General features: G+C 43.3%; 1 protein-coding gene across 1 annotated transcript; it reads left to right on the top strand.

Moving 5' to 3' along the window:
- Nucleotides 1–22522, top strand: MAGEC1 (MAGE family member C1). Its single transcript, XM_031662639.1, is given in 8 exon segments — nucleotides 1–216; nucleotides 546–1993; nucleotides 3393–3429; nucleotides 3860–4666; nucleotides 21443–21743; nucleotides 21745–21896; nucleotides 21899–22042; nucleotides 22045–22522. Coding segments are annotated over 8 exon segments (3189 nt in total). The 5' UTR covers nucleotides 1–212; the 3' UTR covers nucleotides 22341–22522.
- The last annotated feature ends 3883 nt before the right edge of the window (nucleotides 22523–26405 follow it).

The raw sequence follows: 26405 nt of genomic DNA, 5'->3' as shown, positions 1-26405 counted from the left end.
AGCAGGGCGGACCTGGCAGCACCCAGCCCGTAGCCACCCACTGTCATTCCTGGTGCCTCAGACTCCTGCCTGCCAGCTGTGCCCTGAGGTGCTTTCTCACATCCTCCTACAGGTTCCCAGGAGACAAACCCCCTAGAAAGACAGGCGACCTGTGAGGCCCTAGAGCACACCTTAAGAGAAGAAGAGCCGTAAGCCGGCCTTTGTCAGCCATCATGGGTGAGTTTCTCAGCTGAGGCCACTGGCACTGTGCCTCCCTCCCTCAGGCCTGTGGGATCCTATCATACCCATTCGTGCTCACACGTTTACCTGCTGCTCCTGAACAATATTCATGGTGCCTCTCTCTCCAAACCTTTCCTTTTTTAGCTTTCGGCAGGCTTCCAGAAATAAAATTTCATACTGGAGTTGGTAGATGCAGAGGATCCCCCACATGAGGAAGGGGAGGAAGCCTCCTCCATTTTCTCTTCCTCTCTGCATTTTTTATTCCCCCTCCTCCTCCTCTTCTTCCTTCTCATCCTCATCCTCTTCTCTGATTCTGCGTTCTCCAGGGGACAAGCAGATGCCTGCTGCTGGGATGCCGAGTCTTCTCCAGAGTTCCGCGGAGAGTCGTCAGAGTCGTCCTGAGGGGGAGGACTCCCCGAGTCTTCTCCAGAGTCCTCCTGAGGGGAAGGACTCCCAGTCTCCTCTCCAGATTCCTCAGAGTCCTCCTGAGGGCGACGACTCCCAGTCTCCTCTCCAGAATCCTCAGAGTCCTCCTGATGGCGAGGAATCCCTGTCTCCTCTCCAGATTTCTCAGAGCTCTCCTGAGGGTGAGGACGTCCAGTCTCCTCTCCAGAATCCTGCGAGCTCCTTGTTCTCCTCCACTTTACTGAGTGTTTTCCAGAGTTCCCCTGAGAGTACTCAGAGTCCTTTTGAGGGTTTTCCCCAGTCTCCTCCCCAGATTCCTGTGACCTCCTCCTTCACCTCCACTTTACTGAGTGTTTTCCAGAGTTCCCCTGAGAGTTCTCAAAGTCCTTTTGAGGGTTTTCCCCAGTCTCCTCTCCAGATTCCCGTGACCACCTCCTTCACCTCCACTTTATTGAGTGTTTTCCAGAGTTCCCCTGAGAGTTCTCAAAGTACTTTTGAGGGTTTTCCCCAGTCTCCTCTCCAGATTCCTGTGACCTCCTCCTCCTCCTCCAGTTTATTGCGTGTTTTCCAGAGTTCCCCTGACAGTACTCAAAGTACTTTTGAGGGTTTTCCCCAGTCTCCTCTCCAGATTCCTGTGAGCTCCTCCTTCCCCTCCACTTTATTGAGTTTGTTCCAGAGTTCCCCTGAGAGTTCTCAAAGTACATTTGAGGGTTTTGCCCAGTCTCCTCTCCAGATTCCTCAGAGTCCTCCTGAGGGAGACAACTCCCAGTCTCCTCTCCATAGTCCTCAGAGTTCTCCTGAGGGGGAGGACTCCCAGGCTCCTTTCCAGAGTCCTCCTGAGGGAGAGAACGCCCTTTCTCCTCTCCAGATTCCTCAGAATCCTCCTGAGTGGGAGGACTGTCTGTCTCGTCTCCAGATTCATACGTGTCCTCCTGATGGGGAGGACTTCCAGTCTCCTCTCCAGAGACCTCAGAGTCCTCCTGAGTGGGAGGACTCCCTGTCTCCTCTCCACTTTCCTCATAGGCCTCCTCAGGGGGAGGACTTCCAGTCTTCTCTCCAGAGTCCTGTAAGCATCTGCTCCTCCTCCACTTCATTGAGTCTTCCCCAGAGTTTCCCTGAGAGTCCTCAGAGCCCTCCTGAGGGGCCTGCCCAGTCTCCTCTCTATAGTCCTCAGAGCCTTCCTGAGGGAACGGACTCCCAGTCTCCTCTCCAGAGACCTCAGAGTCCTCCTGAGGGGGAGGATTCCCTGTCTCCTCTCTACATTCCTCAGAGTCCTCCTGAGTGGGAGGACTCCCTGTCTCCTCTCCACTTTCCTCATAGTCCTCCTGTGAGGGAGGCCTCCCTGTCTCCTCTCCCAGAATTCCTCATTGTTTCTCCTGACAGGAGGATCTGATCTCCTGTCCGGGCTCCTCAAGTCCTCACCCAGTGGGAGGTCTCCCTTGTCTCCTCGCTTTCCTCTGGTCCTCCTCCCAGGGGAGGACTCCAGTCTTCTCCCAGGTCTGCCAGCAATTATGCCTCTCCTCACTTCTGCTGGAGTCTTCCACGGGATTTCCTGAAACACTCAGAGACCCCTGAGGGGCCTGCTCCCGTCTCTCAAAACCTCTCAGATGCTCTCTACACTTAGCATGGAGTCTTCTGCAGAGTTCCCATGGGAGTCCTCAGAGTCCGCCTGAGGGGCCTGCCCAGTCTCCACTCCAGAGACCTGTCAGCTCCTTCTGATCCACTTCACTGAGTCTTTCCCAGAGTTCTCCTGAGAGTCTTGAGAGTCCTCCTGAGGGGCCTGCGCAGCGTCCTCTCCAGAGTCCTGCGAGCTCTTCCTCCTCCACTGCACTGAATTCTTACAGTTCCCTGAGGGGTCTCAGAGTCCTCCCCACAGGGAATTTTGGGAGCTCCTCTCCAGAGTGCTGTGAGCTCCTCCTCCTCCTCCACTTCTTTGAGCCCATTCAGTGAAGAGTCCAGCAGCCCAGTAGATGAGGATACAAGCACCTCAGACACCTTGCTAGAAAGCTGAAGGTGTGACAGACAGTGGTAGCAGTAGAAACTTGAGCCCTTGTTCACTTATACACTGGAGTGAAAAAGGTGGTTGGTTGGTGGTTTGCTTCTCCTCAGAACTCCTCAAGCGGAAGCAGAAAGCCTGTCTAAGGCAGAGATGGTGTGAATGTCATGGGCAGGTACAGGGCTGCACCCTGCCGATCTTGGAAAGCTTGAGTTCATGGTGAGATTCTTTTTGGCATTTCCTTGAGAGAGGTGGACCCTGAGGATGTTTGTCTTTGTAACACATTAGGAGAGAACTCCAGCTGTGAGGGGAGTGTGAGTGATGAGCAGGGCGTGCCCCAGAACCACCTCTTGTTTCTTGGTGGGTATCATCTTCATGGGGGCTTTCTTGCCTCTGAGGAGAATCATCTGGGATGTGCTAGAGTGGAGATGAGGGAGGTGCGTGCTGGGAGGAGCACTTGTCTTTGGGAGCCCAGAGGCTCCTATAAAGTTGGGTGGGAACATTACCTGGGAAGTGCCGGGAGGTGCCCAACTTTCTTCACTCCATTCCCGAAGATTCCTGTGGTCAGAGCTCATTCAGAAATCTAAGGAAGGCTAGTGGAGTTTTTGGCCATGCTCAACAATACCGTCCCTATTACCTTTCCACCCTCGTACAAGCAGGCTTTGAAAGATGTGGAAGAGAGAGCCCAGTGTGTGGCCCACCACAGATGACTCCGCACTTTGGGCTTGGTGCAGGCTCCAGTATGCGTGTCCCCAGCCCTGTCTTCTGGTAGTCTGGGGTGGAGTCACCCTCTGAGTTTGAAGAGGCTGGTGAGGATTTCTCGTGGTGGGGAGGCCGGCTGAAGCTGGGGAGAACACAGTGCTGTTTGCACTTCTGTTCCATATGGGCGGTTAAGGGATTTACCTGTTTTCCTTTTGGGTATTTTTCAAATGCTTTTCCTATTAATGACAGGTTTAAATAGCTTCAGATGTTAGTTTAGATGTTAGTCACGTGTATTTGCTGTTTATCTGGTTAAAATGTAGTTTGATATTTGTAGAAACAAAACACACACAAAACCCCGCACCACATTGGGAAGGCAACACCTCATTTTGTGATGTGTCACAGGTGAATGTGGTATTGCTGTAGGAATTTTCTTGAAACTGTGAAGGAACTCTACAGTTAAATACTGGAACAAAGTAAAGGATTGTTAATATTTTGCATTTCCTCAGGCCCTTTAGTTTGTTATTTCTTGAAAATAAGAGATTCTGCGTTCTCCAGGGGACAAGCAGATGCCTGCTGCTGGGATGCGGAGTCTTCTGCAGAGTTCCGCTGAGAGTCGTCAGAGTCGTCCTGAAGGGGAGGACTCCCCATCTCCTCTCCAGATTCCTGAGAGTCCTCCTGAGGGCGACGACTCCCAGTCTCCTCTCCAGAATCCTGAGAGTCCTCCTGAGGGGGAGGCCTCCCTGTCTCCTCTCCAGATTTCTCAGAGCCCTCCTGAGGGTGAGGACATCCAGTCTCCTCTCCAGAATCCTGCGAGCTCCTTTTTCTCCTCCACTTTATTGAGTCTATTCCAGAGTTCCCCTGAGAGTACTCAAAGTCCTTTTGAGGGTTTTCCCCAGTCTCCTCTCCAGATTCCTGTGAGCCCTTCCTTCCCCTCCACTTTACTGAGTCTTTTCCAGAGTTCCCCTGAGAGTTCTCAAAGTACTTTTGAGGGTTTTGTCCAGTCTCCTCTCCAGAATCCTCAGAGTCCTCCTGATGGAGACAACTCCCAGTCTCCTCTCCATAGTCCTCAGAGTCCTCCTGATGGGGAGGACTCCCTGTCTCCTCTCCTCTTTCCTCATAGTCCTCCTCAGGGGGAGGACTTCCAGTCTTCTCTCCAGAGTCCTGTAACCATCTGCTCCTCCTCCACTTCACTGAGTCTTCCCCAGAGTTTCCCTGAGAGTCCTCAGAGTCCTCCTGAGGGTCCTGCGCAGTCTCCTCTCTATAGTCCTCAGAGCCTTCCTGAGGGGACGGACTCTCAGTCTCCTCTCCAGAGACCTCAGAGTCCTCCTGAGGGGGATTATTATGGCTGGGTGGTGGCAGGGCCCAGATTCAGAAGCTGAGAGAAAGCCTGAATGGGAAAACTACTTGAGCAGTTGGTTCTGGGTGGATGATGAAGCAGAGAGAGTTCCACATGGGGAAGTTTATGGAAGGTGTCCCAGGTTTGTCACTGGGGAGCCGGAACACAGTGGCCAAGGACTAGGTGGTTGACTCTCATCATCTGCAAGTGGCTCTGAGAAATGTGGTTAGGAATTCTTGATGTGGTGCTCAGAAGCCTCTGGCTGACACTCATTTGCCTGGCCTGGAGAGCCCAAGCCCATTCCATTGACAGTGATGAGAACCCTTTGTTGGTTCTTCTGAAAGTACGTGGACAAGTCTAAGCAATGTGTAGATTTTTAGTGGAGCTTAAATAAAACTAGTGGTTAGGTGGATGATCAGTGGGGAAGGTGAAAAGGAGTTGGTCCTTAACTCAAAGTCTACAATCTTTGATTTGTATGCAGCTGTGCAAGCCTCTCCTTAGCTGAATGATACAATATATCCTTTTAGATAGTAAATGTCCTGAGTTATATTTACGAAGCCAAACTTTTGGTTCAGTTCATATTCCATGACATATTCAGCTGGATGTTCTCTTTGACGTTTTGGATAAAAACATGAGCTGAATTTTTCTCCAAAGACAGTGGTAGACTTTGGGCTTATAATCATATTGATGACAACTGCCATTTATTAAAATTCCAAGACATGCCAAGCTGTGTGGCAGGTGTTTTACTCACATTACACATTCCAGCAATTCTACAGCACAGGGATTATCAAACCCGTTTTACAGACGAAGAAGCTGAGGTTATAGTTCATGACAAATTCCCCAAGATCCCATGATGATCACATGATTAGAAAGTAACTGGCTGGGGCTTGAGTTCCGAAATCATCTAGACCCACACTGTCCCCGCTCCTCTCAGCCTGAGCATAGCCTTCTTCCCGTTAAGTCACTTCTCTTCATATTTCCTAATGTCTTCCAGGTAACATAAAGAAGAAACCTGTGACAAAGTATTTAGATGGGCCTAGAGAAGAAAGGTGACAATGGGAATCAATACCATTCAGGGATCGTTTGGGCTTTCTTTAGCTAAATTCTTCCTGTTATGAGCCCTAGGTTTCTTGAGCGCTGACTGTGTGTGGGTGCCAGTGCTTTTGTCCAGCCCCAGGCCTTTCCCACATTACAGCACCCTCCAGTAGATCTCCCCTGTGTGCTCCCTTGTGCAACTCTGGAAGCTGGCCTGCTGACTAACTTCTCACTGTGGTCTCGCCTCTGAAACCTGTGCCCAGCCCTCAGTGCAAGAGCCCAGAGACATCTGCCCTTTCCCTGACATAGACCACTGTGTGTCCCTGGAGAAGTTCCCTGAGTGATCCATCCCTCCCTGGGGCTCCTCCATGATAAAGGCCCTTCGATGTGAATATTCACTTTGGATAGTGCCATTTCCATACCTAGGCTGGGCATCTTCAACACACGATCAACGTATTTCCACATAGGCTGCAGAGTAAGATCTGATTTGCCACATAACATACGGGTTTTTGGCATGTAATCCTAAGGTCAGATATAACCTATTTGAAATCTTCCTAATATTTGATACTTGTAGTATGATTTTAATGCGATGCATTATTTGAAACAGGGCACTGAACACAAACAGAGATGAATAAGCTTTTGTAGATGATCACATGCCAATATTTCCTTCATAAACTTTGTGGATGAGGAAAGGCTATAGACATCACTTTGTAAATGATCTACAAGAAGGTAAATTTCTGAAAAAAAAAAAAAGCAAAACAATAACAAAATCTTGAAGACTGCCTAGGACGTGACCAGGGTACTTTGGGGAACCTGCCAGCTCTGATGAGAAATAAACAATAGTTAAACATCTTTCTACTGTCTCTTGTGTGTGTACCTGCTCCACAGGAAAATCCTGGCTTGCAGGGAACCACAGGCACATGTATAGCTGTTCAGGAATGTTCCGTCCTATGCAGGGTAGCAGAGGCTCAAAGGGTAGATTATTTACCATACACCAAAACTATGAGAGAATTCTCAGCCTGAATAAATTATATAGGTTACTAAAGGACAGTGCCAAGTGATATTGAGGGATTAATGTTGACCCTCCCTGTGAAGACTTACAGAATTGTTTTAAAACTGGATGTAATCCTGTATTTGAAACCACCAGGCACCTCGTAAGTGCAAGAAAAAGTTGGAAGATTTCAAGCCTATGCTGACATTCCCAGAAACAATTCCAAGCTATGAAGGGACTTCCTGTCATTAGTTATAATAGTTGCTTTTCATTGAGCACCGTAATAACATGTGGAAGAGGCTACAAGTGCCCGCCTCTGTCTTGTCTAGCTCGCCTTCCTGGCTGGATCATTTGTAGACAGAAACCAGTGCATCATTCCCATGCTTCCATTTCTGTTCAGCAGTTGATATCTGTTGTGACGTGGAGCTACAAGGTGAAAGCAGCTTGGATTCCTGTCTGAATTGAAAGCCAGGACCCGCTGTGGGTTAGTTTCTTACACCATAACACAGAACCACAGGCTGGGTGACTTCAACGATAGAATTGTATTTTCTCACATTTCTGGAGGCTAAATATCTAAGATCAAGGTGTTGGCCAGTTTGATTTCTTCCCTGGCCTCTCCGTGGCTTGCTGATGGCCACTGTCTCACTGATTTCTTCCATGGTTGTTCCTTGGTCTGTGTGTCTGTGTCTTAATCTGCTCTTCTTATGAGGACACCAGTCATATTGAATATGATCCTAACCATAAGATCTCAGTTTACATTAGTTGCCTCTTCAAAGGGTCTGTCTCCAAATACAGTGATACTCTGCAGTACTGGAGGTTGAGACTTGGATATATGAACTTGGAAAGAGGGACACAATTCAGCCCACAACACCCTGCCAACTTAAATCAGAATTTATTTGCACAAAAATAAACTCGTGTTAAGCCATTTAACTTTCAGGGACTTTTTTCTCTTCCATCAGGTTACTGTTAATGTGACTACAGGAGTGCTCCTCTTCCTTTTCTTAGGGTCATTTCAATATTTGACTTAAAAGTAAATGGTGCGTGTATTTTTGTTGCAAAAAAATTCTAAAAGTACATAGAAATGGCATTGTTGTCTTTACAAACTTCCTCCAAGACTCAGCCTCCTACTCAGAAGTTCCCACAAGTAACAATGGGACCGTGCAAATTGTAAATATGATTTTCGATTTTGGGCTTTCATAAAGATGGGTGTGCTATTTTATGTATACATATATATGTACATATACACACACATGTGTAATGATATAATGATACACATATAGATCTGCCACTTACCTTTGCCACTATTATAAGTTCCATTGCCTCGACCACAAACTTCTACATTGAAATTAAAATGTGGCAGTCATTTCGAGATAGGATTAGTTCAAAGATAATCAAATTAAAATGAGGTTATTAATGCTGGCCTTAATGGAAGTCGCTATAAAAAGGGGATATTTTGACATAGAGATATGAGTAGAGAGATGACAATGTGAGTAGACACGGAGGGAAGACAGCTAGGTACAAGGCATGGAGAGAAGCCTGGAAAACATCCCGCAATCACAGCCCTCATAAGGAATCAATCTTGTGTACACTTTGCTCTTGGGCTACCAGATTCCAAAACTGTGAGACAGTGAATTTCTGTTGTTTTGTCATCCAGGTTGCGGTACTTTGCTGTTGCAACCCTGACATGCCATGATACTCACTTATTAAAATGTACCCAGCATCTTTCCATGACAGCACATAGAGATCTGCCTTACTTTGGCAACTTCTCCCGAAAATGCCAATTTATTTCTGTACAATAACAGACTGGACCTACCTCCTCCTGATGAACACATATTTGCTTTTCCTTTGTGGCTAAAATTGGGATAAACATAATCAACATGTTTGAGCATAAATTCTGGGACAAATGCCTGAAATTCCTTATAAGGAATACATATCAATGTAGAAGTTGAGTAGAAGTGAACAGGGTATGAATAATTTCATACTTTTTAAAATGTTGCTGTCTTTTTCCACCAAAAGTTTCACCAATTAATTTCACTACACATTTGTTTATGTGGAAATAATTCATTTGTTGACAAACATATTTTATCAGAATTTTAAACCTTATTCAAACTTAGGGGTGAAAATCCTAGGTGAGTTTGGGTTTGGTAATGACTTTTTTAGATGCATCACCAAAATTTTGATCAAACTTACAGGTGCAAACCCTAGTTGACCTTGAGTTTGGTGGTGACTTTGTCAGATGCAACATCAAAAGTGCCAACATCTAAGAAAAGAGATACAAATTTGACTTCATTAAAATTAGCAAATTCTACTCTAAAAGACTGCTAAGAGAAAAAACAAGCCAGAGACTGGGATAAATGTTTTGTGAAACACATATCTGATAAAAAATATATATTCAAATATGCACAAAACGCTGAAACCCAATTATAGGAAAACAGAAAACCTAATTGAAAATGGACAAAATATTCTAAATGGGTACCCCACCAAAGGATATATAAGAATAGAAAGTAATCGTATACAACTGTTCAATTTCTGATATGGTTAGATGGCTCTGTGTCCCCACCAAAATCTCAACTCAAATTTTAATCCCCACATGTCAAGGGAGGGAGGTGATTGGATCATGGGGGCAGTTTCCCCCATGCTCTTCCCCTTGTAGTGAGTGAGTTCTCACGAGATCTGATGATTTTATACGTGTTTCGAACTTCCTCCTTTGTGCTTCTGCTTCCTGCCAGCTTGTGAAAAAGGTACCTGCTTCCCCTTCGCATTCCACCATGATCATAAGTTTCCTGAAGCCTCCCCCAGCTGTGTGGAACTGGGAGTCAACTCAACCTCTTTCTTTTATAAATTATTCCATCTCAGGCATTTCTTTATAGCCGTGTGAAAACAGAATAATACAATGTCATACATGATTAGAGAATCACAAATTGAAACAACTAAGATACAACACTACAGACCCAGAAGAATGGCTGAAACCCAAAACACTGAACCAACAAATGTTCACACATGTATTGAGGAACAGGAACTTTCAATCATTGTTAGTGGGACAGACCTGAAGGAATCGTGAAAGCCTTTTGCTAAGTGAAAGGAGAAAATATAAAAAGGCGACATAATGTATGATTCTGGTCATACGATATTCTGGAAGAGGCAAGCTGAATACACTAAACATATTAGTGGTTTCCAAGGGCTCAGGGGTTGGAATTAAGGAATGCGGGATCGATCAATAAGTGGAGTACACAGGAGATTTAGGATGGTGAAACAATTCTGTATGATACTGTAATGATGAATACTGGCCATTTCACACTTATCAAAACCACAATGTTGAGTGAATCCTGATGGAAACTGTGGACTTGACTTAATAAATAGGTATCAATACAGATCCATCAGTTGTAGCAAACGTGCTATAATAATAGACATTTTAAATAATAGGAGACACTGTGTGCGTGTGTGTGTGTGTTTGTGTGGGTGAGGCAGAGCAGGTAGGATGGTGTAGATCTGTGGGAACTCTGTAATTTTGACGAAGTTTTCTCTCTGTATTTTTGGATTAGCAATGCTCTAAAAATGAAGCCTATTTTTTTAAAACATGCAGATAATTTGAACAAACACTTTATCAAAGAGGATATACATATTGGAAAGAGGCATGTAATGTCATTTGTCATTAGGGAGATGCAAACAAAAACCAAAGAAGTTTGCAATACACACTTATTACAATTGCTAAAATCCAACAGTCTAAAATATCAAATGTAAGAGATGATATGGAACAACAGGAATTCTCATTTCTTGCTGGTTGTGATGAAAACTGATACAGGTGCACTTTTAAAACAGTGTTTTCTGCACCTCTTCCTATGACATGGTGAAAGCTAAAACTATAGGAACTGAAAGCAGAACGTAGTTGCCAGGGCCTTTGCAGAAGTGCAGTGACTGACCTCAAATGGGATGCACGGGAGAATTTTAGGTTGATAAAACCGGTCATTATGATACTCGGGTGGTACATATGGGCCTCCATGCATTTGCCAAAATACGTATAACTTCACATAATAGTTAAATCTTATGTGTGTTTTTGAAATTTTTTTTAACTTTTACTTTCAGAGATAGAAGTGCAGGTTTGTTACACAGGTAAATTGTGTCATGAGGGTTTCTGGTACAGATTATTTTATCACCCATCTATTAAGCCTAGTACTCGTTTGTTATCTTTCCTGATCCTCTCCCTCCTCCCACTCTCCACCCTCTGAAAGGCCCCAGTGTGTGTTGCTCCCCTCTGTGTGTCCATGTGTTCTTCTCTCTAGGTCCCACTTATAAGTGAGAACATGTAGTATTTGGTTTTCTGTTACTGTGTTAATTTGCTTAGAATAATGGCCTCTGGCTGCATCCATGCCATGGAATGGGATTTTTTTTTTTTAAGTAGCAGCAACAAAGAACACTTCAGCCCAGTCTAGGTGAAAGAGAATGTTAAGATCACACACAGCAGTAGCAATGGAGATTGAAAAAGTGGAAGGATTTGGAATGGATTTTAGAGGTTGAAGGAACAAAAGTTGTTGTTGGATTAGATTTGTGAGAAGATAAAGGGAGATATCAAGCACCAAAGTAAAAATTGTGCCACCTTTGATGGTAACAAATATCAAATGAAGACATACTTTGGTTTTCCATTTTCGACAAGTTTCATGTATTTTATAATCACTCTTGACACACGCACAAATGTTTTATTCTCTTGAAATCTGTAATGCCCTCCCTCCTTCAACCTGGTGCCCAATATCTCCTTACATTTGCGGCACCGAAACTTCACTGGCAGCAGCATCTTCACGAAGGCTCGAATTAATCTGGAGAACAGGAACTGAAGGTGAGCTTCACGGGGCATACGGAGAAGGCTGTGGTGCTCACTCTCGCAAAAGCGCCCCTGACACTTCACTGATTTTAATTCCTAAGAACGTAGTCTTCGGGGACGGGTAGATTGCTTCAATACCAGAGGTAAAGGATAGGCTGCCATTTTTTATTTAATACCATCTATAACTACGTTTCCTTTGGGACTTTGTGAAGAAAGTCGGCGAGATATCCCATGTAGCCACAGCTGAATTCTACCGCCAGCCGCCTCCAGCCTGGGAAGAAGAAGAGCTTTGTTCATGGATTTTCACTTTGAGCTGCTTTGAAGTTTGATTCCATCCAACCCTGGCTATGAGCAGAGGCCACAACTGCCCCGGGACATGTGGAGACGGCTATGAAGGAGTGGCCAGCTTCATGAACAGCTGAGCTGATCTCTGACTAGCAGTGGGTGCAGAGCACCCTATTCCTCAGGGTACCCTGGCAACACAATAACACGCTTGTTTTGAATCTCAGGACTCATGAATCCTCCTGAGAGTACTGTCAGGAGAAGAGCAGCAGCTGAACAGAAGCATGGAGCTCTTTATCCATGTGGAGAGGGAGTGCAGGCCTCTACTTATTTCATGTGGAGCAACCTGCACTCTGCCACTGCTAGTGTGTTTGTGACCTGGCCGTAAGGTTCGCCAACAACACAGCAAGCCTCCCATCATGACTGTCTTGAAATAGAACTGTTCACTATGTTTTTGAATCACCAGACTTCAGGGCTGGCAGGGAGGATTTGCCCGCAAGAGGGGAAATGTCCCCATCCTGTGTGTGCCTCTCCTCTAAGCAATGTTTCGCCATTGAGACTTAAAGCTCACTTCAGCAAGGTTTATGGAAAGAATTAGGGGTTTTCTATGGTTGAGGATATAGAGATAGGAAAGTATTTTCTCTGTTCTTTGATCCATCATCTCTTCGGCCTCTTGTTACTGAAGAGCATCACTGACCCTGCAGAGCTCAGTTCCTTTCAACTCCAGCCTTACTGATGCTCTAATTTACTCATCCTGCTGACTCACTAAAAGATAATCTGTACAAAGACTTGTTTATTATTCCGTGCATTTCTGTATTTTTGAAGTTTTTATAATAAACATTTTTAAAGTAGGTTTTGAATTTCCCTGTAATTGCATTTTTTGTATAACATGAAAAAGGGTTCCACTTACATTAAGGTTTTTTATATGGATATTTAGTTGTTCCACTGATACTTATTTCAACAAGACAGTCTCCAGTGCTAAAGCTGGAACATATTTTAATCAATTAAGCTTGCATTTATACATACTTTGTTGGTTTTGTTTTTCAGGAATTTCCATTCAGTTCCATTGGTCTATGTGTTAATCCGTGCACCCAGATAGCCAACGCTTCATACAATAGCTACTTTGTAATTCTTACTATCTGTTGGATGAATTGCAGTTTTTCAAGAGTATATTGACTATGCTTGGCTGTTTGCATGTCTTTATATTTTAGAATCAGGTGATTCATAGATGCCTTCATGTCCAAAGCAATTTGGTTGTTTTGATTTGGGATTACAATTATTCTATCGATTCTGTTTTAAGGAAAACTATTGAAACTTCGTTCCGATGAATTTATTTTATTTTATGTTCCTGTGGGTCTTCATTAATATTTTTGAATGACATGTAAATGGTTTTTCTGTAACGTTTTACTTTGGTTTGTTAGTTTTTTTTAAGGTACTTAATGTTTGGAATGATAGGTTAGAGGTTATGTTTTCTTTATTTTCATATTCATTGTTGCTGCAGAGAAACAAAGTTTATTTTTCGTATGTTGATTTTATACCTAGGAAATTCATGTATTTTCATCTATTAATAAGCTGGGCCATTCCGCTGTTGCTGGTGGTATGCGCATTTGAGCATAGACTCTGCTGCTGCCGCCCCAGTGAAGCACTTTAGACAGCAACTCCCAGCAGAGTGTTGTGGTCGGTGGACAAGGAACACCCCGGTGTCTCTAGCAGAGCGGCTGCTTTACATCACAGGGACAGAGAACAATGATGTGGGCCTGGTACCAGTCCCCAAAGGTGGAGCACACAGCCCAAGAGTACTGACCTGAGCTTTTTCCCCTAACATCTTCCAGAAATGAAGCTTCTTGACAGAACCCACCACCGTGAAACCCTCAAGGGCATCAAGGAGTATAAAAGAATAAAAAATCCATTCAAAATGTAGTAACTTCAAATAGCAAAGGAACATCAGCCCACAAAGATAAAGAAAGAACCAGCACAAGAACTCCAGCAACTCCAGAAACCAGAGCCTCTTCCTCTCCTCACTACCACACGAGTTCCCAAAGAATGGTTCTGTGTTTATGCGGTGCCGGCCGCAAACGAATTGTTTAGAACTGGACAGGAATGACCGCAGATCCGTAAAATAAGTCGTCCAAACCAAGGAAATCTGGAGGAACCAAATAAAACGACAAAGTCAGGGAGCATGAAAGTCGCCACTTTTGTCCGCTAAACGGTGATAAGGCTGAAAGAATCTCACTGAAGGAATTCCCAGAATGCAATTGCAGAAGAACAGAATAGACCCAACAGAGGAAAAAATTCTGAGCCTGAAACCAGTTCTCCCGGAATCAACTCTAGCCAGAAAATTGAGACAGAAAAAGAATAAAAACAAATGCCCAAAACCCCCAAAGACATTTTGAGATTATGTATGGCAATCTCAGTCCTGCAAACATTGGCATCTCCAAAAGACATGTGGGCGGAGAAAGAAATTAAGAACTGGAAAACAACTCTGAGGAAAAGACCATTTCACAAATTATTTAATTTGTTGATGGCTTTTCAACCTTCAAAATTCAGGAAATCCAGACAACCTCGTGAAAGATACTATACAAGACAAAATTCATCTCTCTAAGTCACATAATTCACTACATTCTCCAAATGTCAAGATGAAAGAAAAATATTAAAGCAAAGAAGAGGAGGAACAGGTCACCAACAAAGGAACATCATCAGAGTGGACATTTCAGATGCAAACGCCGTGTGATATTGATCCCAGTAATATCACTTATTTCCTGAGTAAAATAATCATTACATAGCATTCTTGAAGGCTGTATATGCATGATATGTATTTGATATAGGTTTATGTGTGCATGAACCCACTGTGGGTAAATATGACCCAACAGGCATGCATTACTTACCCTTGTGTTTCAAGCAACTAATTGACACTTTTGTGTTATTTCAAAGTACAACCAATCACATTTTGACTATGGTCACCTCTGTTGTGACTGTTGTAATACTAAGTCTTATTGATTCTTTCTCTCTAACAAGTTTTTTGTGAACATTGTTTCATCCCTACTCTCTCCCAGCACCCCCTCTTCACATTTTCTCAGCCTGTAACCATCTCTAAGGAATCTTACTCTCCATGAAATCACCATTGTTTTGATTTTTAGCTTCTGCTGCTTAAGTGATGAAATGATGTGAATTTATTCTTTCTGTGCCTGGCTTTATTTCATCTCTTACCATATCACCTCCAGTGCCACTCCATGCTGATGCCTATGGCCCCGCCGTTTCTATGGATGAAATAAAGTACCTGGGCCAGTAAGGTATGCTACCAATTTGTTTATCCGGCCATCTGCTGATGGACACTTAGGTTGCTTTATTAATCTTGGCTATTGCTGAAGACCATGCTGCAGTGAACATGGTTGTGCAGGCAGCACTTCAGCAGTAATTGATTTCATCAGGCACACCGAGAGTGGGTTACTGGATAGTATGGTAGTATTGTTTTCATTTTTGGAAGAGTCTCCAAGCTGTTCTCCGTAGTGGTTTTACCAATGTGCATTCCCACCAACAGTATAAACAAACTGTGATACACCTATACAATGGATTACCATGCAGCCATAAAAAGAAAAGGTCTGCCAGACGTGGAAAGACAGGGATGAACATAAAAAGCGTGTTGCTAAAAGAAAGAATTTACTCTGATACCTTGGTTATAAATTACTCCTATTTCAGTTATCCAAGCTATGGTGTCCTTTTTATGTTAAGATTCCTGGCCAGGAGCAGTGGCTCATGCCTGTAATCCCAGCATTTTAGGAGGCTGAGACAGGTGGATCACCAGAGGTCAGGAGTTCAAGACCAGCCTGTTCAACATGGTGAAACCCTGTCTCTACTAATAATACAAAAAAAAATTTAAACTTAATTACCTCTTCAAAGTTTGTCTTCAAATACAGTCACATTCTGGGATACTGGGTTTGAAGACTTGGATATATGAATTTTTGGAGTGAGTCATAATTCAGCCCATAACACCCTGCCAACTAAAATCAGAATTTCTGTGCCAAAAAATAAACTTGTTGTGTTAAGTCATGTAAATTTCAAGGATTTTTTGTTGTTGTTGTTCCATGAGCTTACCGTATTTTATCTTCCTACTGGACTGCTCCTCATGCTTTTCTTAGGCTTATTTCAATATTTTCCTTACAAATAAATACTGCATATATTTCTGTTGCAAAATTTAGAAAAGAGGTAGAAATCACAATTCTCCCCTTTGGAAAGTTCCTCCAAAATTCAGCCCCCTATTCAGAAGTTTCCACAAACAACCATGTGGTGTTTACGTTTAAAAGCTGATTTAGAATTTTAAGAAAGATAGATATGGTTTTTAAAATATAATTTATATATATATGAGCATGTGTGTGTGTTTATAACTACACATGAGTAATAATATACATATAGGTCTGCCACTTCCCTTTCCACTATTATAGGTTCAGTTGCATCCCCACTAAATTCTTATGTTGAAGTTTACATGTGGCATTATTTGAAGTCAGGATTATTTCAGAGGCAAGTAAGTTCAAAGTGGTTATTAAAGAAGAGCTGGTACTATTCTTACTGAAACAATTCCAAAAAAATTGGAAAAGGAGGAACGTCTCCCTGACTCATTCTATGAGGCCAACATCATTCTCATAGCAAAACCTGGCAGAGACAAACAAACAAACAAAAAAAGAAAACTTCAGGTCAATATCCTTGAAGAACATTGATGCAAAAATGCTCATCAAAATACTGGCAAACCGTATCCAGCAGCATATCAAAAAGCTTATCCACCAGGATCAAGTAGGCTTGATTTCTGGGATGCAAGATTGGTTCAAAACATGCAAATCAACAAATATGATTCATCAAATAAACAGAAACAAAGATAAAAACCACGTGATTATCTCAATAGATGCAGAAAAAGTTTTTGATAAAATTCAGCATTCCTTCATGTTAAAAACTCTCAATAAATTAGGTGTTGAGGGAACATACCTTAAAGCAAAGTCTTAGGATACAAAATCAATATACAGAAATCACTAGCAGTCCTATACACCAATAACAGGCAAGGTGAGAGCCAAATCATGACTGAACTTTTTTCACATTTGCCACAAAAGGAATAATATAGCTAGGAATACAACTAACAAGGGAAGTGAAGAATCTCTTCAAGGGGAAAGATAAATCTCTGCTCGAATAAATCAGGGATGACACAAGCAAATGGAAAAACATTCCATCCTCATGGGTAAGAAGAATCAGTATCATGAAAGTGGCCATACTGCCCAAAGCAATTTATAGATTCAGTGCTATTCCCACTAATCTCCTACTGACATTCCTCATACAACTAGAAAAAAAACCTATTTTGAAATCCATATGTAACCAAAAAAGAGACCAAATAGCCAAGGCCATCCTAAGCAAAAAGAACAAAGCTAGAGGCTTCACACCACCTGACTTCAAACTATACTACAATCTAAAGTAACCAAACAGTATGGTACTGGTACAAGAACCGACACATAGACCAATGGAATAGAATAGAGAACCCAAAATAAGACTGCACACCTAAAACCATCTGAACTTTGACAAACATGACAAAAACAAGCAATTGGTAAAGGACTCCCTGTTGAACAAAGGCTTGCCTTATGCAGAAAATTGAAACTACACCCCTTCCTTACACCATATACAAAAATAACTCAAGGTGGATTAATGACTTCAATGAAACCCCAAAACTATAAAAACTTTAGAAAACACCTAGGCAATACCATTCAGGAAATAGGCACAGGAGAAAATTACATGACAAAGATGCTAAACATAGTTGCATCAAAAGCGAGCATTGACAAACAGGATGTATTTAAAGTAAAGAACTTCTGCAGAACAAGAGAAACTATCAACAGAGTAAACAGACAACCCAGAGAATGGGAGAAAATTTTTGCAATCTGTGCACGTGACAAAGGTCTAATATCCAGCATCTCCAAGGAATTTAAACAAATTTACAAGAAAAAAACCACTCCATTAAAAGGTGGGCAAAGGACATGCACAGACACTTTCCAAAAGAAGACATACATGCTGCCAGGAAGCATATGAAAAAAGCTCAACATCACTGATCACTAGAGAAATGCCAATCAAAACTCCAGTGAGATACCACCTCAACCAGACAGAATGGCTATTATTAAAATGTCAAAAAAAATAAGAGATCATGGTGAGGTTGTGGAGAAAAAGGAATGCTTTTACTCTGTTGGTGGAGTGTCAATTAGTTCAACTATTGGAGAAACGGTCTGTCAAATTCTCAAAGACGTAGAGACCAAAATAGCATTCACCGAGCCAACAAACCAATTACTGGGCATATATTTAAATGAATATAACCGTTCATTATTAAGACATATGCAAGTGTATGTTCAATGAGGCATCTGACTCACAATAGCAAAGACATGGAATCAACTGAAATGCCCATCAATGATAGACTGATAGCGAAATACGTGCGTATATATATATACCATGGAATACTATACAGCCAGGAAAAAGGAATGAGATCAGTGCTCGCAGGAAAATGATGAAGCCAGAGGCCATTATCCTTGGCAAAGCAATGAGGAGCAGAAAACAAATGTCAAATGTTCACTTATAAGTGGGATCTAAAATGTTGAGAACACAAGGACATTACAGAGGAGAACAATGCACACTAAGGCCCAAATACCAGAGGCGTGAGGGTGGGAGGAGGGAGAGGGTCAGAAAAAAACAATCTTACCATACACAATACCCAAGTGATGAAATAATGCTATATAAACCAACCTTCTATGACAATAATACTTACATATCGTGAAAAAAGCCTGCACATCCTGCACACGTACCATGAACTTAAACTAAGAGTTAAAAAAATGTGGTTATTAATGCCGTCCCTAATCCCATATGATGGGAGTCATTATAAAAAGGGGAAATTTGGACACCGTGCTATGAGTAGAGGGATGACCATGTGAACATACACGGAGTGAAGACAACCATCTACAAGGCGGGGAGAGAGCCTGGAAAGCATCCTGCCCTCACAGCCCTCAGCAGGAACCAACCTTGTGTACACTTTGCTCTTGGACCACCAGACTCCAAAACTGTGAGAAAGTCACAAAACTCTGCAAATCCAATCATGAGAAAAAAGAAAACCAAATATAAAATGGGCAAGATAATCTGAAACGATATGCCAGCAAAGAATATATACGAATGGAAAATAAGCACATAAAACTGTCGAATGTCCTATGTCATTACAGATATGCAAATTAAAACAACTAGGAGATAGCACTTGGCCCCCGGGAGAATGGCTGAATTCCCAAACACTGCAACATCAAATGTCGACATGCATGTTGAGCAACAGGAATTTTCAGGCACCGTTAGTGAGATAGACCTGGAGGAATTGTGAATGCATATTGCTAAGTGAAAGAAGAATAGCTAAAAAGGTGACATAATGTAAGATTCCAGTTATATAATACTCTGGAACGGTCAACAATGAGTACACTAAAAATACCAGTAGTTTCCATGGGCTGATGGGCTGGGGGTGGGACATGGGGGATTGATAAATAGGTGGAGTACAAAGGAGATTTAGAATGGTAAAATAATTCTGTATGATAATGGAAAGATGAATACTTGCCATTACACACGTATCAAAAGGTATAGCATCACCAATGTTGAGTGAGTCCTGATGTAAACTGTGGACTTGACTTAATAATGAGGCATCAGTAGAGGTCAAATAAACTGTAGCAAGCATGCCATAATAATACAAAATGCAAATAATAGGAGACACTGTGTGTGCGTGTGTGTGTGTGTGTGCGCGCGCGTGCGCGCATGCATGGGGCAGGGCAGGAGGATGGTGTAGATATTTAGGAATTCTCTGTACTTTTGATGAGGTTTTCTCTTTGTATTTTTGGATTAACAATGCTCTAAAAATGAAATCTATTAGTTGTTTACAAGACGCAAATGATTTGAACAGACATTTTACCAAAGAGGATATACACATTGCAAAGAAGCATATAACATCATTTGTCATTAGGGAGATGCAAAGAAAAAACAAAAAAATTAGAATGCACACTTGTTTGAATGACTACAGCCTGAAAATCTAAAATGCCAAATGTAAGCGAGAATATGGAACAACGGGTATTCTCATTCCTTGCTAGTTGTAATGAAAAATGATACAACCACACTTTTAAACTCGTATTTTATGGACTTAGTCATATGACAAATTGTGAAAGTTAAAACAATGTGAACTGAAAAGAGAGCATACTTGCTAGGAGCTGTGGAGAAGTGTAGTGACTGACCTCAAATCGGATGCCCACGGGATATGTAGGGTGATGGAACTGGTCAGTATGATACTTGGGAGGTAAATGTAGTACTCAATACATTTGCCAACACACATATAACTTCACCTCATAGTTAAATCTGATGTGTGTATATTAAAAAATAAACACGAATTGGATTTTTTAAAAGGGTCCCGGGCTGCTGAACAGATGACGGTTTTTTCTGGGACAAGAATAGGCAAAGAAGCAACAATAAGAAAGCCTTTGACATAGGCTAGGTGAGAGCTGATATTAACTTCACACACAGCAGTAAAGGGGAAGGATTTGGAATGGATTTTAGAAGAAAGGTTGCTGTCTGGACAGAAGAGCGAGAGAGTATAGGCCTTAGGAGGCCCCGTCCCACTGTGGGTGGATGCGATTCTCCCTCCCTTCCACCTTGCAGGTCTCAGGGATGGGAGGGGCTTATTTGGAGATGGAAGACTCAGATGGCCAGGGGCAGGCAGCCCAGGCAGTTTCAGGAGTCCAGGCACAGCCCCTAGGAAGGTTGGAATGGAATGCCCATGGATGGTAGTGCCCCTCCCCTGTCCCTGCGCCTGCGGCCAGCTCTAGAAGACATCAAGCTTGCCAGATGTACAACTTTCTGACTTCCATTTTAGGAGTCAGTCAGAGAAAAAGATTTCTCTGAGGAGGGCAGCTTCAGTTAAGCAGAGGGAGGAACCCCAGGGCTGGACATTCAACGAGAAGAGAACTCTGTGGAAAGACAGTGATCTCCCATCACGAAGCACCCGGCACTCCCCACCTACTATCAGTTTCCGAGTCTGGGGCTCTGCCTGCCACCTGTGCCCCGAGATGCTCTCTCACATCCTCCTGCAGGTTTCCAGGGAACAAACCCCTTATAAAGACAGGTGACCTGTCAGGCCCTAGAACACCACCTTAAGAGAAGAAGAGCTGTAAGTCGGCCTTTGTCAGCCATCATGGGTGAGTTTCTCAACTGAGGCCACTCACACTGTCCCTCCCTCCCTCAGGCCTCTGGGATCCCATCCTCCCCATCCCTGCTTAAAGGATGCTACTTCTGAAAAACAGTCAGCACAGCTCTCTTCCCAAGCCTTCCCCACCTCAACTTTGAGCAAGACTTCCAGAACCCAGTTCTGATACAGGTCTTGGTAGATGCACAGGATTCCACAGATGAGGAGGAGGAAGCCTCCTCCATTTCCTCTTCCTCTTGCCACTTTTTATTCCCCTCCTGCTCTTCCTGCTCTTCCTCCTCCTCATCCTCTATTCTGGTTCTGGATGCTCTAGAGGATGAGGACATGCCTGCTGCTGGGTTTCCAATTCTTCCCGAGTGCTCCCAGGATTCCTCTTCATGATGCTCCCCAGAGACCTCTGAGCTCCTGCTCTTTCTCCCCTTTGTGAGGCCCATTGGATGAGGAGTCCAGCAGGCAAAAAGTGGAGGATACACCTACATGGCGTGCCTTGTCAGACAGTGAATCCTTGCTCACATGTGCACTGGATGAAAAGGTGGCTGAGTTGGTGCAGTTGCTTCTCCTCAAATACCAACCAAAGGAGCCTGTCACAAAGGCTGAGATGCTGAAGACTGTCATCAAGAAGTATAAGGACTGCTTTCCTATGATCTTCGGGAAAGCTCATGAGTTCACAGAACTAATGATTGGCATTGCCCTGACTGAGATGGACCCCAACAACCACTCCTATGTCTTTGAAAACAGTAGAACTCAGCGACCAGGGGAGGCTGAGTGATGGCCAGGGAATGTCCAAGAACCACCTCCTAATTCGTATTCTGAGTGTGGTCTACATCAAGGGCAGCTGTGCCTCTGAGGACGTCATTTGGGAAGCACTGAATTCGACAGGGTGTGTGCTGGGAGGGAGGCCTTCATTTATGGGAAGCCCAGGGAGCTCCTCACTGTAGATTGGGTGCAGAGAAAGTACCTGGAGCACCGGGAGGGGCCTAAGAACGCTCCTCCACATTATGAATTATTGTGAGGTCTAAGAGCCAATTCAAAATCAGAAAGAGGAAAGTCCTAGAGGTTTTAGGCAAGCTCGACAGTACCATTGCTAATTCCTTTCCATCCTGGTACATGGATGCTCTGAAAGATGTGGAAGGCAGAGCCCAGGCTGTAATTGACACCACAGATGATGCTACTTCCATGGCCAGTGCAAGCCCCAGTATCCTGTCCACCAACTTCTGTCCTGAGTCAAGTCTGAGGCTGATTCCCCTTCTGTGTTTGAAGAGGCAGCAGAGGGCGAGAGTGGAGCTGGAGGGACTACAGTGTTCTTTGTGTTCCTGTTTCATATGAGTGACCTAAAATTTAACATTTTGTGTGTGGGGGCAGGAGCAGTATTTTTCAAATGCTTCCCCTTTTGGTTGGCTGAATTCACGTCAGAATCTTAATTCATGAAAATCGTCACACATGTACTGCTGTTTGTCTGGTTTAAGAGTAAGGATTTGATAGTTTGTAAGGAAAACCTTGTGTCTTATCTGGAACAGTAGAATGTGGTGTTGGGATTGGATTGGAATTTTCTTTGAAATGTGAAAGAACTCGGTATTTAAATCGTGGAACAAAATAAAAGATTGTCAATTTTTGACATTCCTCATTCTCCTTATTCCGTTGTTCTTGAAAATTGAAGCTATATATCTGGATTTGTTTGGCTTATTCAAGAAATATCCAAATTTAATCTTAATAAAAGCATCAATGACTCCTTTACTTGCTGAACAATATTTCAGCATTTGTTTATGGAAGGCACTGTTAGTAGCGGGGATACTATCAAAACAAGATTTATTCCCACCCATAACACGGTAAAGTCTAGGTTCAGAAGCCATATCAGGAAGGGGAAGATTTTCTCTATGATCTAAAGAATGAGTTTCAACAGTGGGGACATGAGACTTTAGATGGGGCCTTCAAGTGAAAAGGGTCTGAGCTCAGGCAGTTTTGGGCTTCAGGAAACTGCAGGTGCTTCTGTGGGAGCTGATTGTTATGAAGCCGGGTGGTGGCAGGGCCCAGACTCTCAGAAGCTGAGAGAAAAGCCTGGAATGGAAAACTACTTGAGCAGTTGGCTCTGGGTGGAGGATGAAGCAGAGAGGAGTCTCCACATGGGGAAGTCATGGAAGGTGTCCTGTGGCTCTGTCACTGGGGAGCGTGAACACAGTGCAAGGACTAGGTGATTGATCCCTATCATCTGCAAGGGTTTCCTGAGAAATGTGGTGAGAATCCCTTGATGTGGTGCTCAGAAGCCTCCAGGCTGGCACTCATTTGCCAGGCCTGGGAGACCAGAGCCCATTCCATTGACAGGACTTTTAGTTAGGCTGTTTTGAATGTAATGTGGACGAGTCTAAGTAAGATCTACATTTTTAGTGAAGCATAAATAAAACAATTCATTTGGATGGATGAGCAATGGGGAAGGTGAAAGGGAGTTTGTCCTTGACTCAAAATATGATCTTTCAGTTGCATTCCAGCTGCAGACATCTGGCCTTACCCAAATTATACGATATATCCTTTCAGAAACACAATGTGCTGAGTTGTATTTGTGAAGCTGAATTGTTGGTTGAGTTCTTCTTCCATGATTTATTCAGCTACATATTTTCCCAGATTTTTGCATAACAAAAAGGAGAGGTGAGGTTTTCAAAAAAGGTAGTGGTACTTTGGGCTTATAATCATATTTGATATCAACTGCCAATTATTAAATTCCAGTGTATTCCGGACCCTGTGCCACATGCTTTACTCACATTCCATATATTCCTGCAATTCTACAAGACAGAACTTATCCAACCCATTTTACACATGGAGAACCCGAGGCTCATAGTGCTTGATAACTTCCCCAAGATCACTTGGCTAGAATGCGACAGGGCTGGTACTTGAACCCTGGTGTGAATTCATCTAGGCCCACACTGTTCCCACTGCCCCCAGCCTGAGGGAGGCCTTCTGCCTATTATGTCATTTCTCTTCACACTTCTCAATATCTCTGAGGTGACCTAAAGATGACCCTGTGGCTAAGATATTAGGTTAAGCCTAAAGAAGGAAGGTGACACTGACAATGAAATACAATTCAGGACCTGTTGTGGCCTTTCTTTACTTAAAGTCCTCCTGTTGTGAGGCCTGGGTGTCTTGAGAGCTGACTCTGTCCAAGTGTCAGCAGTTGTGTTCAGTCCCAGCTCTTTCCCACATTCTAGGACCCTCGTTTTGACCTTCTCTGCGTGCTCCCTTGTCTAATTCTGGAACCTGGTCCGCTGATCAGCTTGTCACTAAGGGTTCTTCTTGTGAAGGCTGTGGCCTGCTCCCAGGGCTGTGGCCTGGAGTCAACTGCCCGTCCCCTGCCATAGACCATTCCTACTCTCTGCAGCCATTCCCTGACTGCTCCATCCCTCACCCAGCATCTTCTGTGATAACAACAGCTCTTTGATATAAATGTGCATTTTGGACAGTGATGTTTCAATACCCATAATGGGAATCTTCAACACACTCTCAAAGAATTCCCAAATAAGTTGGTGAGTGGATCTTATTTGCCACACAATATACTGGTTTTAGGGATGGAATCATCCTGAAATTTGATATTAGGAGTAGGATTTTAAAAAGATATATTATTTGAAAGAGGCCACTGAACACATACACACAGGAATGAATTTTCATAGGTGATCCAAAACCAAAGCTTGCCCATAAACTTTGTAGATGAGACTACAGAAATCACTTTGTAAATGAACAACTACAAGAGGCTTAATTTCTAAAAAACAAAACTACCACAAAAGTCTGAAGTCCACCCATGATGTGAACAAGGGTTCCTTGGCGGACATGCTAGCTCTGATGTAAAGAGAAAGCAGTAGTGCACTATCCTTCCCCTGTCTCTTGTCTGTGTAGCTGCACCACAGGGAATTCCTGGTTTGCAGTGTGTCACAGGCACCTGTGCAACTGTAGGAACGGTCAGTCATTGGAAGGTAGCAGAGGTTCACAGGGTATGTTATTTAGCATACATCAAAAGAATGAGAAAATTCTCAGCCTAAGGAGATTTTATAGGTTATTAAAATGAAGTGCACGCTGGGCATGCTGGCTCACGCCTGTAATCCCAGCATTTTGGGAGGCCAAGGCAGGTGCATCACCTGAGGTCAGGGGTTTGAGACCAGCCTGGCCTATATGGTGAAACCCCATCTCTACTAAAAATACAAAAAAAAAAAAAAAAATAGCCAGGCGTGGTGGCGGCCACCTGTAATCCCAGCTAGTCAGGAGGCTGAGATAGGAGTATCACTTGAACCTGGGAGGCCGAGGTTGCAGTGAACCAAGATGGTGCCACTGCATTCCAGCCTGGGTGACAAGAGTGAGACTCTGTCCACCCCCCCCTTCAAAAAAAAAAAAATTAAACAATGACAGTGCAGAAAATTGCCATTGAGGAAAAAAGGTGGAGCCCTCCCTGCCAAGAGTTAATAATTGTGTTAAAACTAGATGTAATACTGTATTTGAAATCGCAGTTTCCTACTAGGATCTGAAAATAGTTGGGAGAGTTCATGGCAATGTTTGCCTTCCCAGAAACTCTTCCAAGAAATAAATATTGTCATAGATGTTCATAGCTGCTTATTATTGAGCAATGTAATGGTTTATGGGAAACACTACAAGTGCCCACTTCTATCATGTCTGCCTCTCTTTCCTGGGTGGCGTATTTGTATTTACGGAGAAGCCACTGAGACAATCCCGTGCTTTCTTTTCATTCACGTCAGCATACCATAGGTTGTGATGTGGAGCTCAAAGCTGGAAGCAGCCTCGATTCCTGGATCATGCGAGAGCCGAGACTCATCGTGGATTTGTTTATTATCCCATAACAAAATACCACAGGCTGGGTGGCTTAAACAACAGAAATTTATTGTCTCACGTTTCCGGAGGCTGAAAATCCAAGATCAAGATGTTGGCTGATTTGATGTATCCTGTGGCTTTGTTCTGTGGCTTGTAAATGGCTCTGCCTTCTGACTGAATTCTCATGTGGTTAGTGCTTGGTATGTGTGTCTGTGTCCTAATTTCCACTTCTTATAAAGACATTAGTTATATTGAATAAGGTCCTACACATATGACCGTATTGAACCTTAATAGCCTCTTCAAAGGTTCTATGTCAAAATATCCACGGTTCAAGACCTTGGATACAGGAATTTCGGGCAGGGGCACAATTCAGTCCATAACACCCAACCAACTCAAATCAGAATTGATGTGCATCAAAGCAACCTTGTTGTGTAAAGCCATTCAAATTTCAGGGATATTTTTTCTGTTCCATCAGCTTGCTGTTACTTTATGTGACAACGGCACTGCTCCTTTTCCTGTTCTTAGGCTTATTTCATTATTTTACTTAAAAGAAAATAGTGCTTTGTCAGGTTTGTCAAAAACAAGAAA

This window comes from Papio anubis, unplaced genomic scaffold (genome assembly GCF_008728515.1).
Source record: "Papio anubis isolate 15944 unplaced genomic scaffold, Panubis1.0 scaffold820, whole genome shotgun sequence".
In the NCBI taxonomy this organism is placed as follows: domain Eukaryota; kingdom Metazoa; phylum Chordata; class Mammalia; order Primates; family Cercopithecidae; genus Papio; species Papio anubis.
The sequence above is the reverse complement of the archived record's forward strand: the minus strand, read 5'-3'. Positions and strand labels throughout refer to the sequence as shown.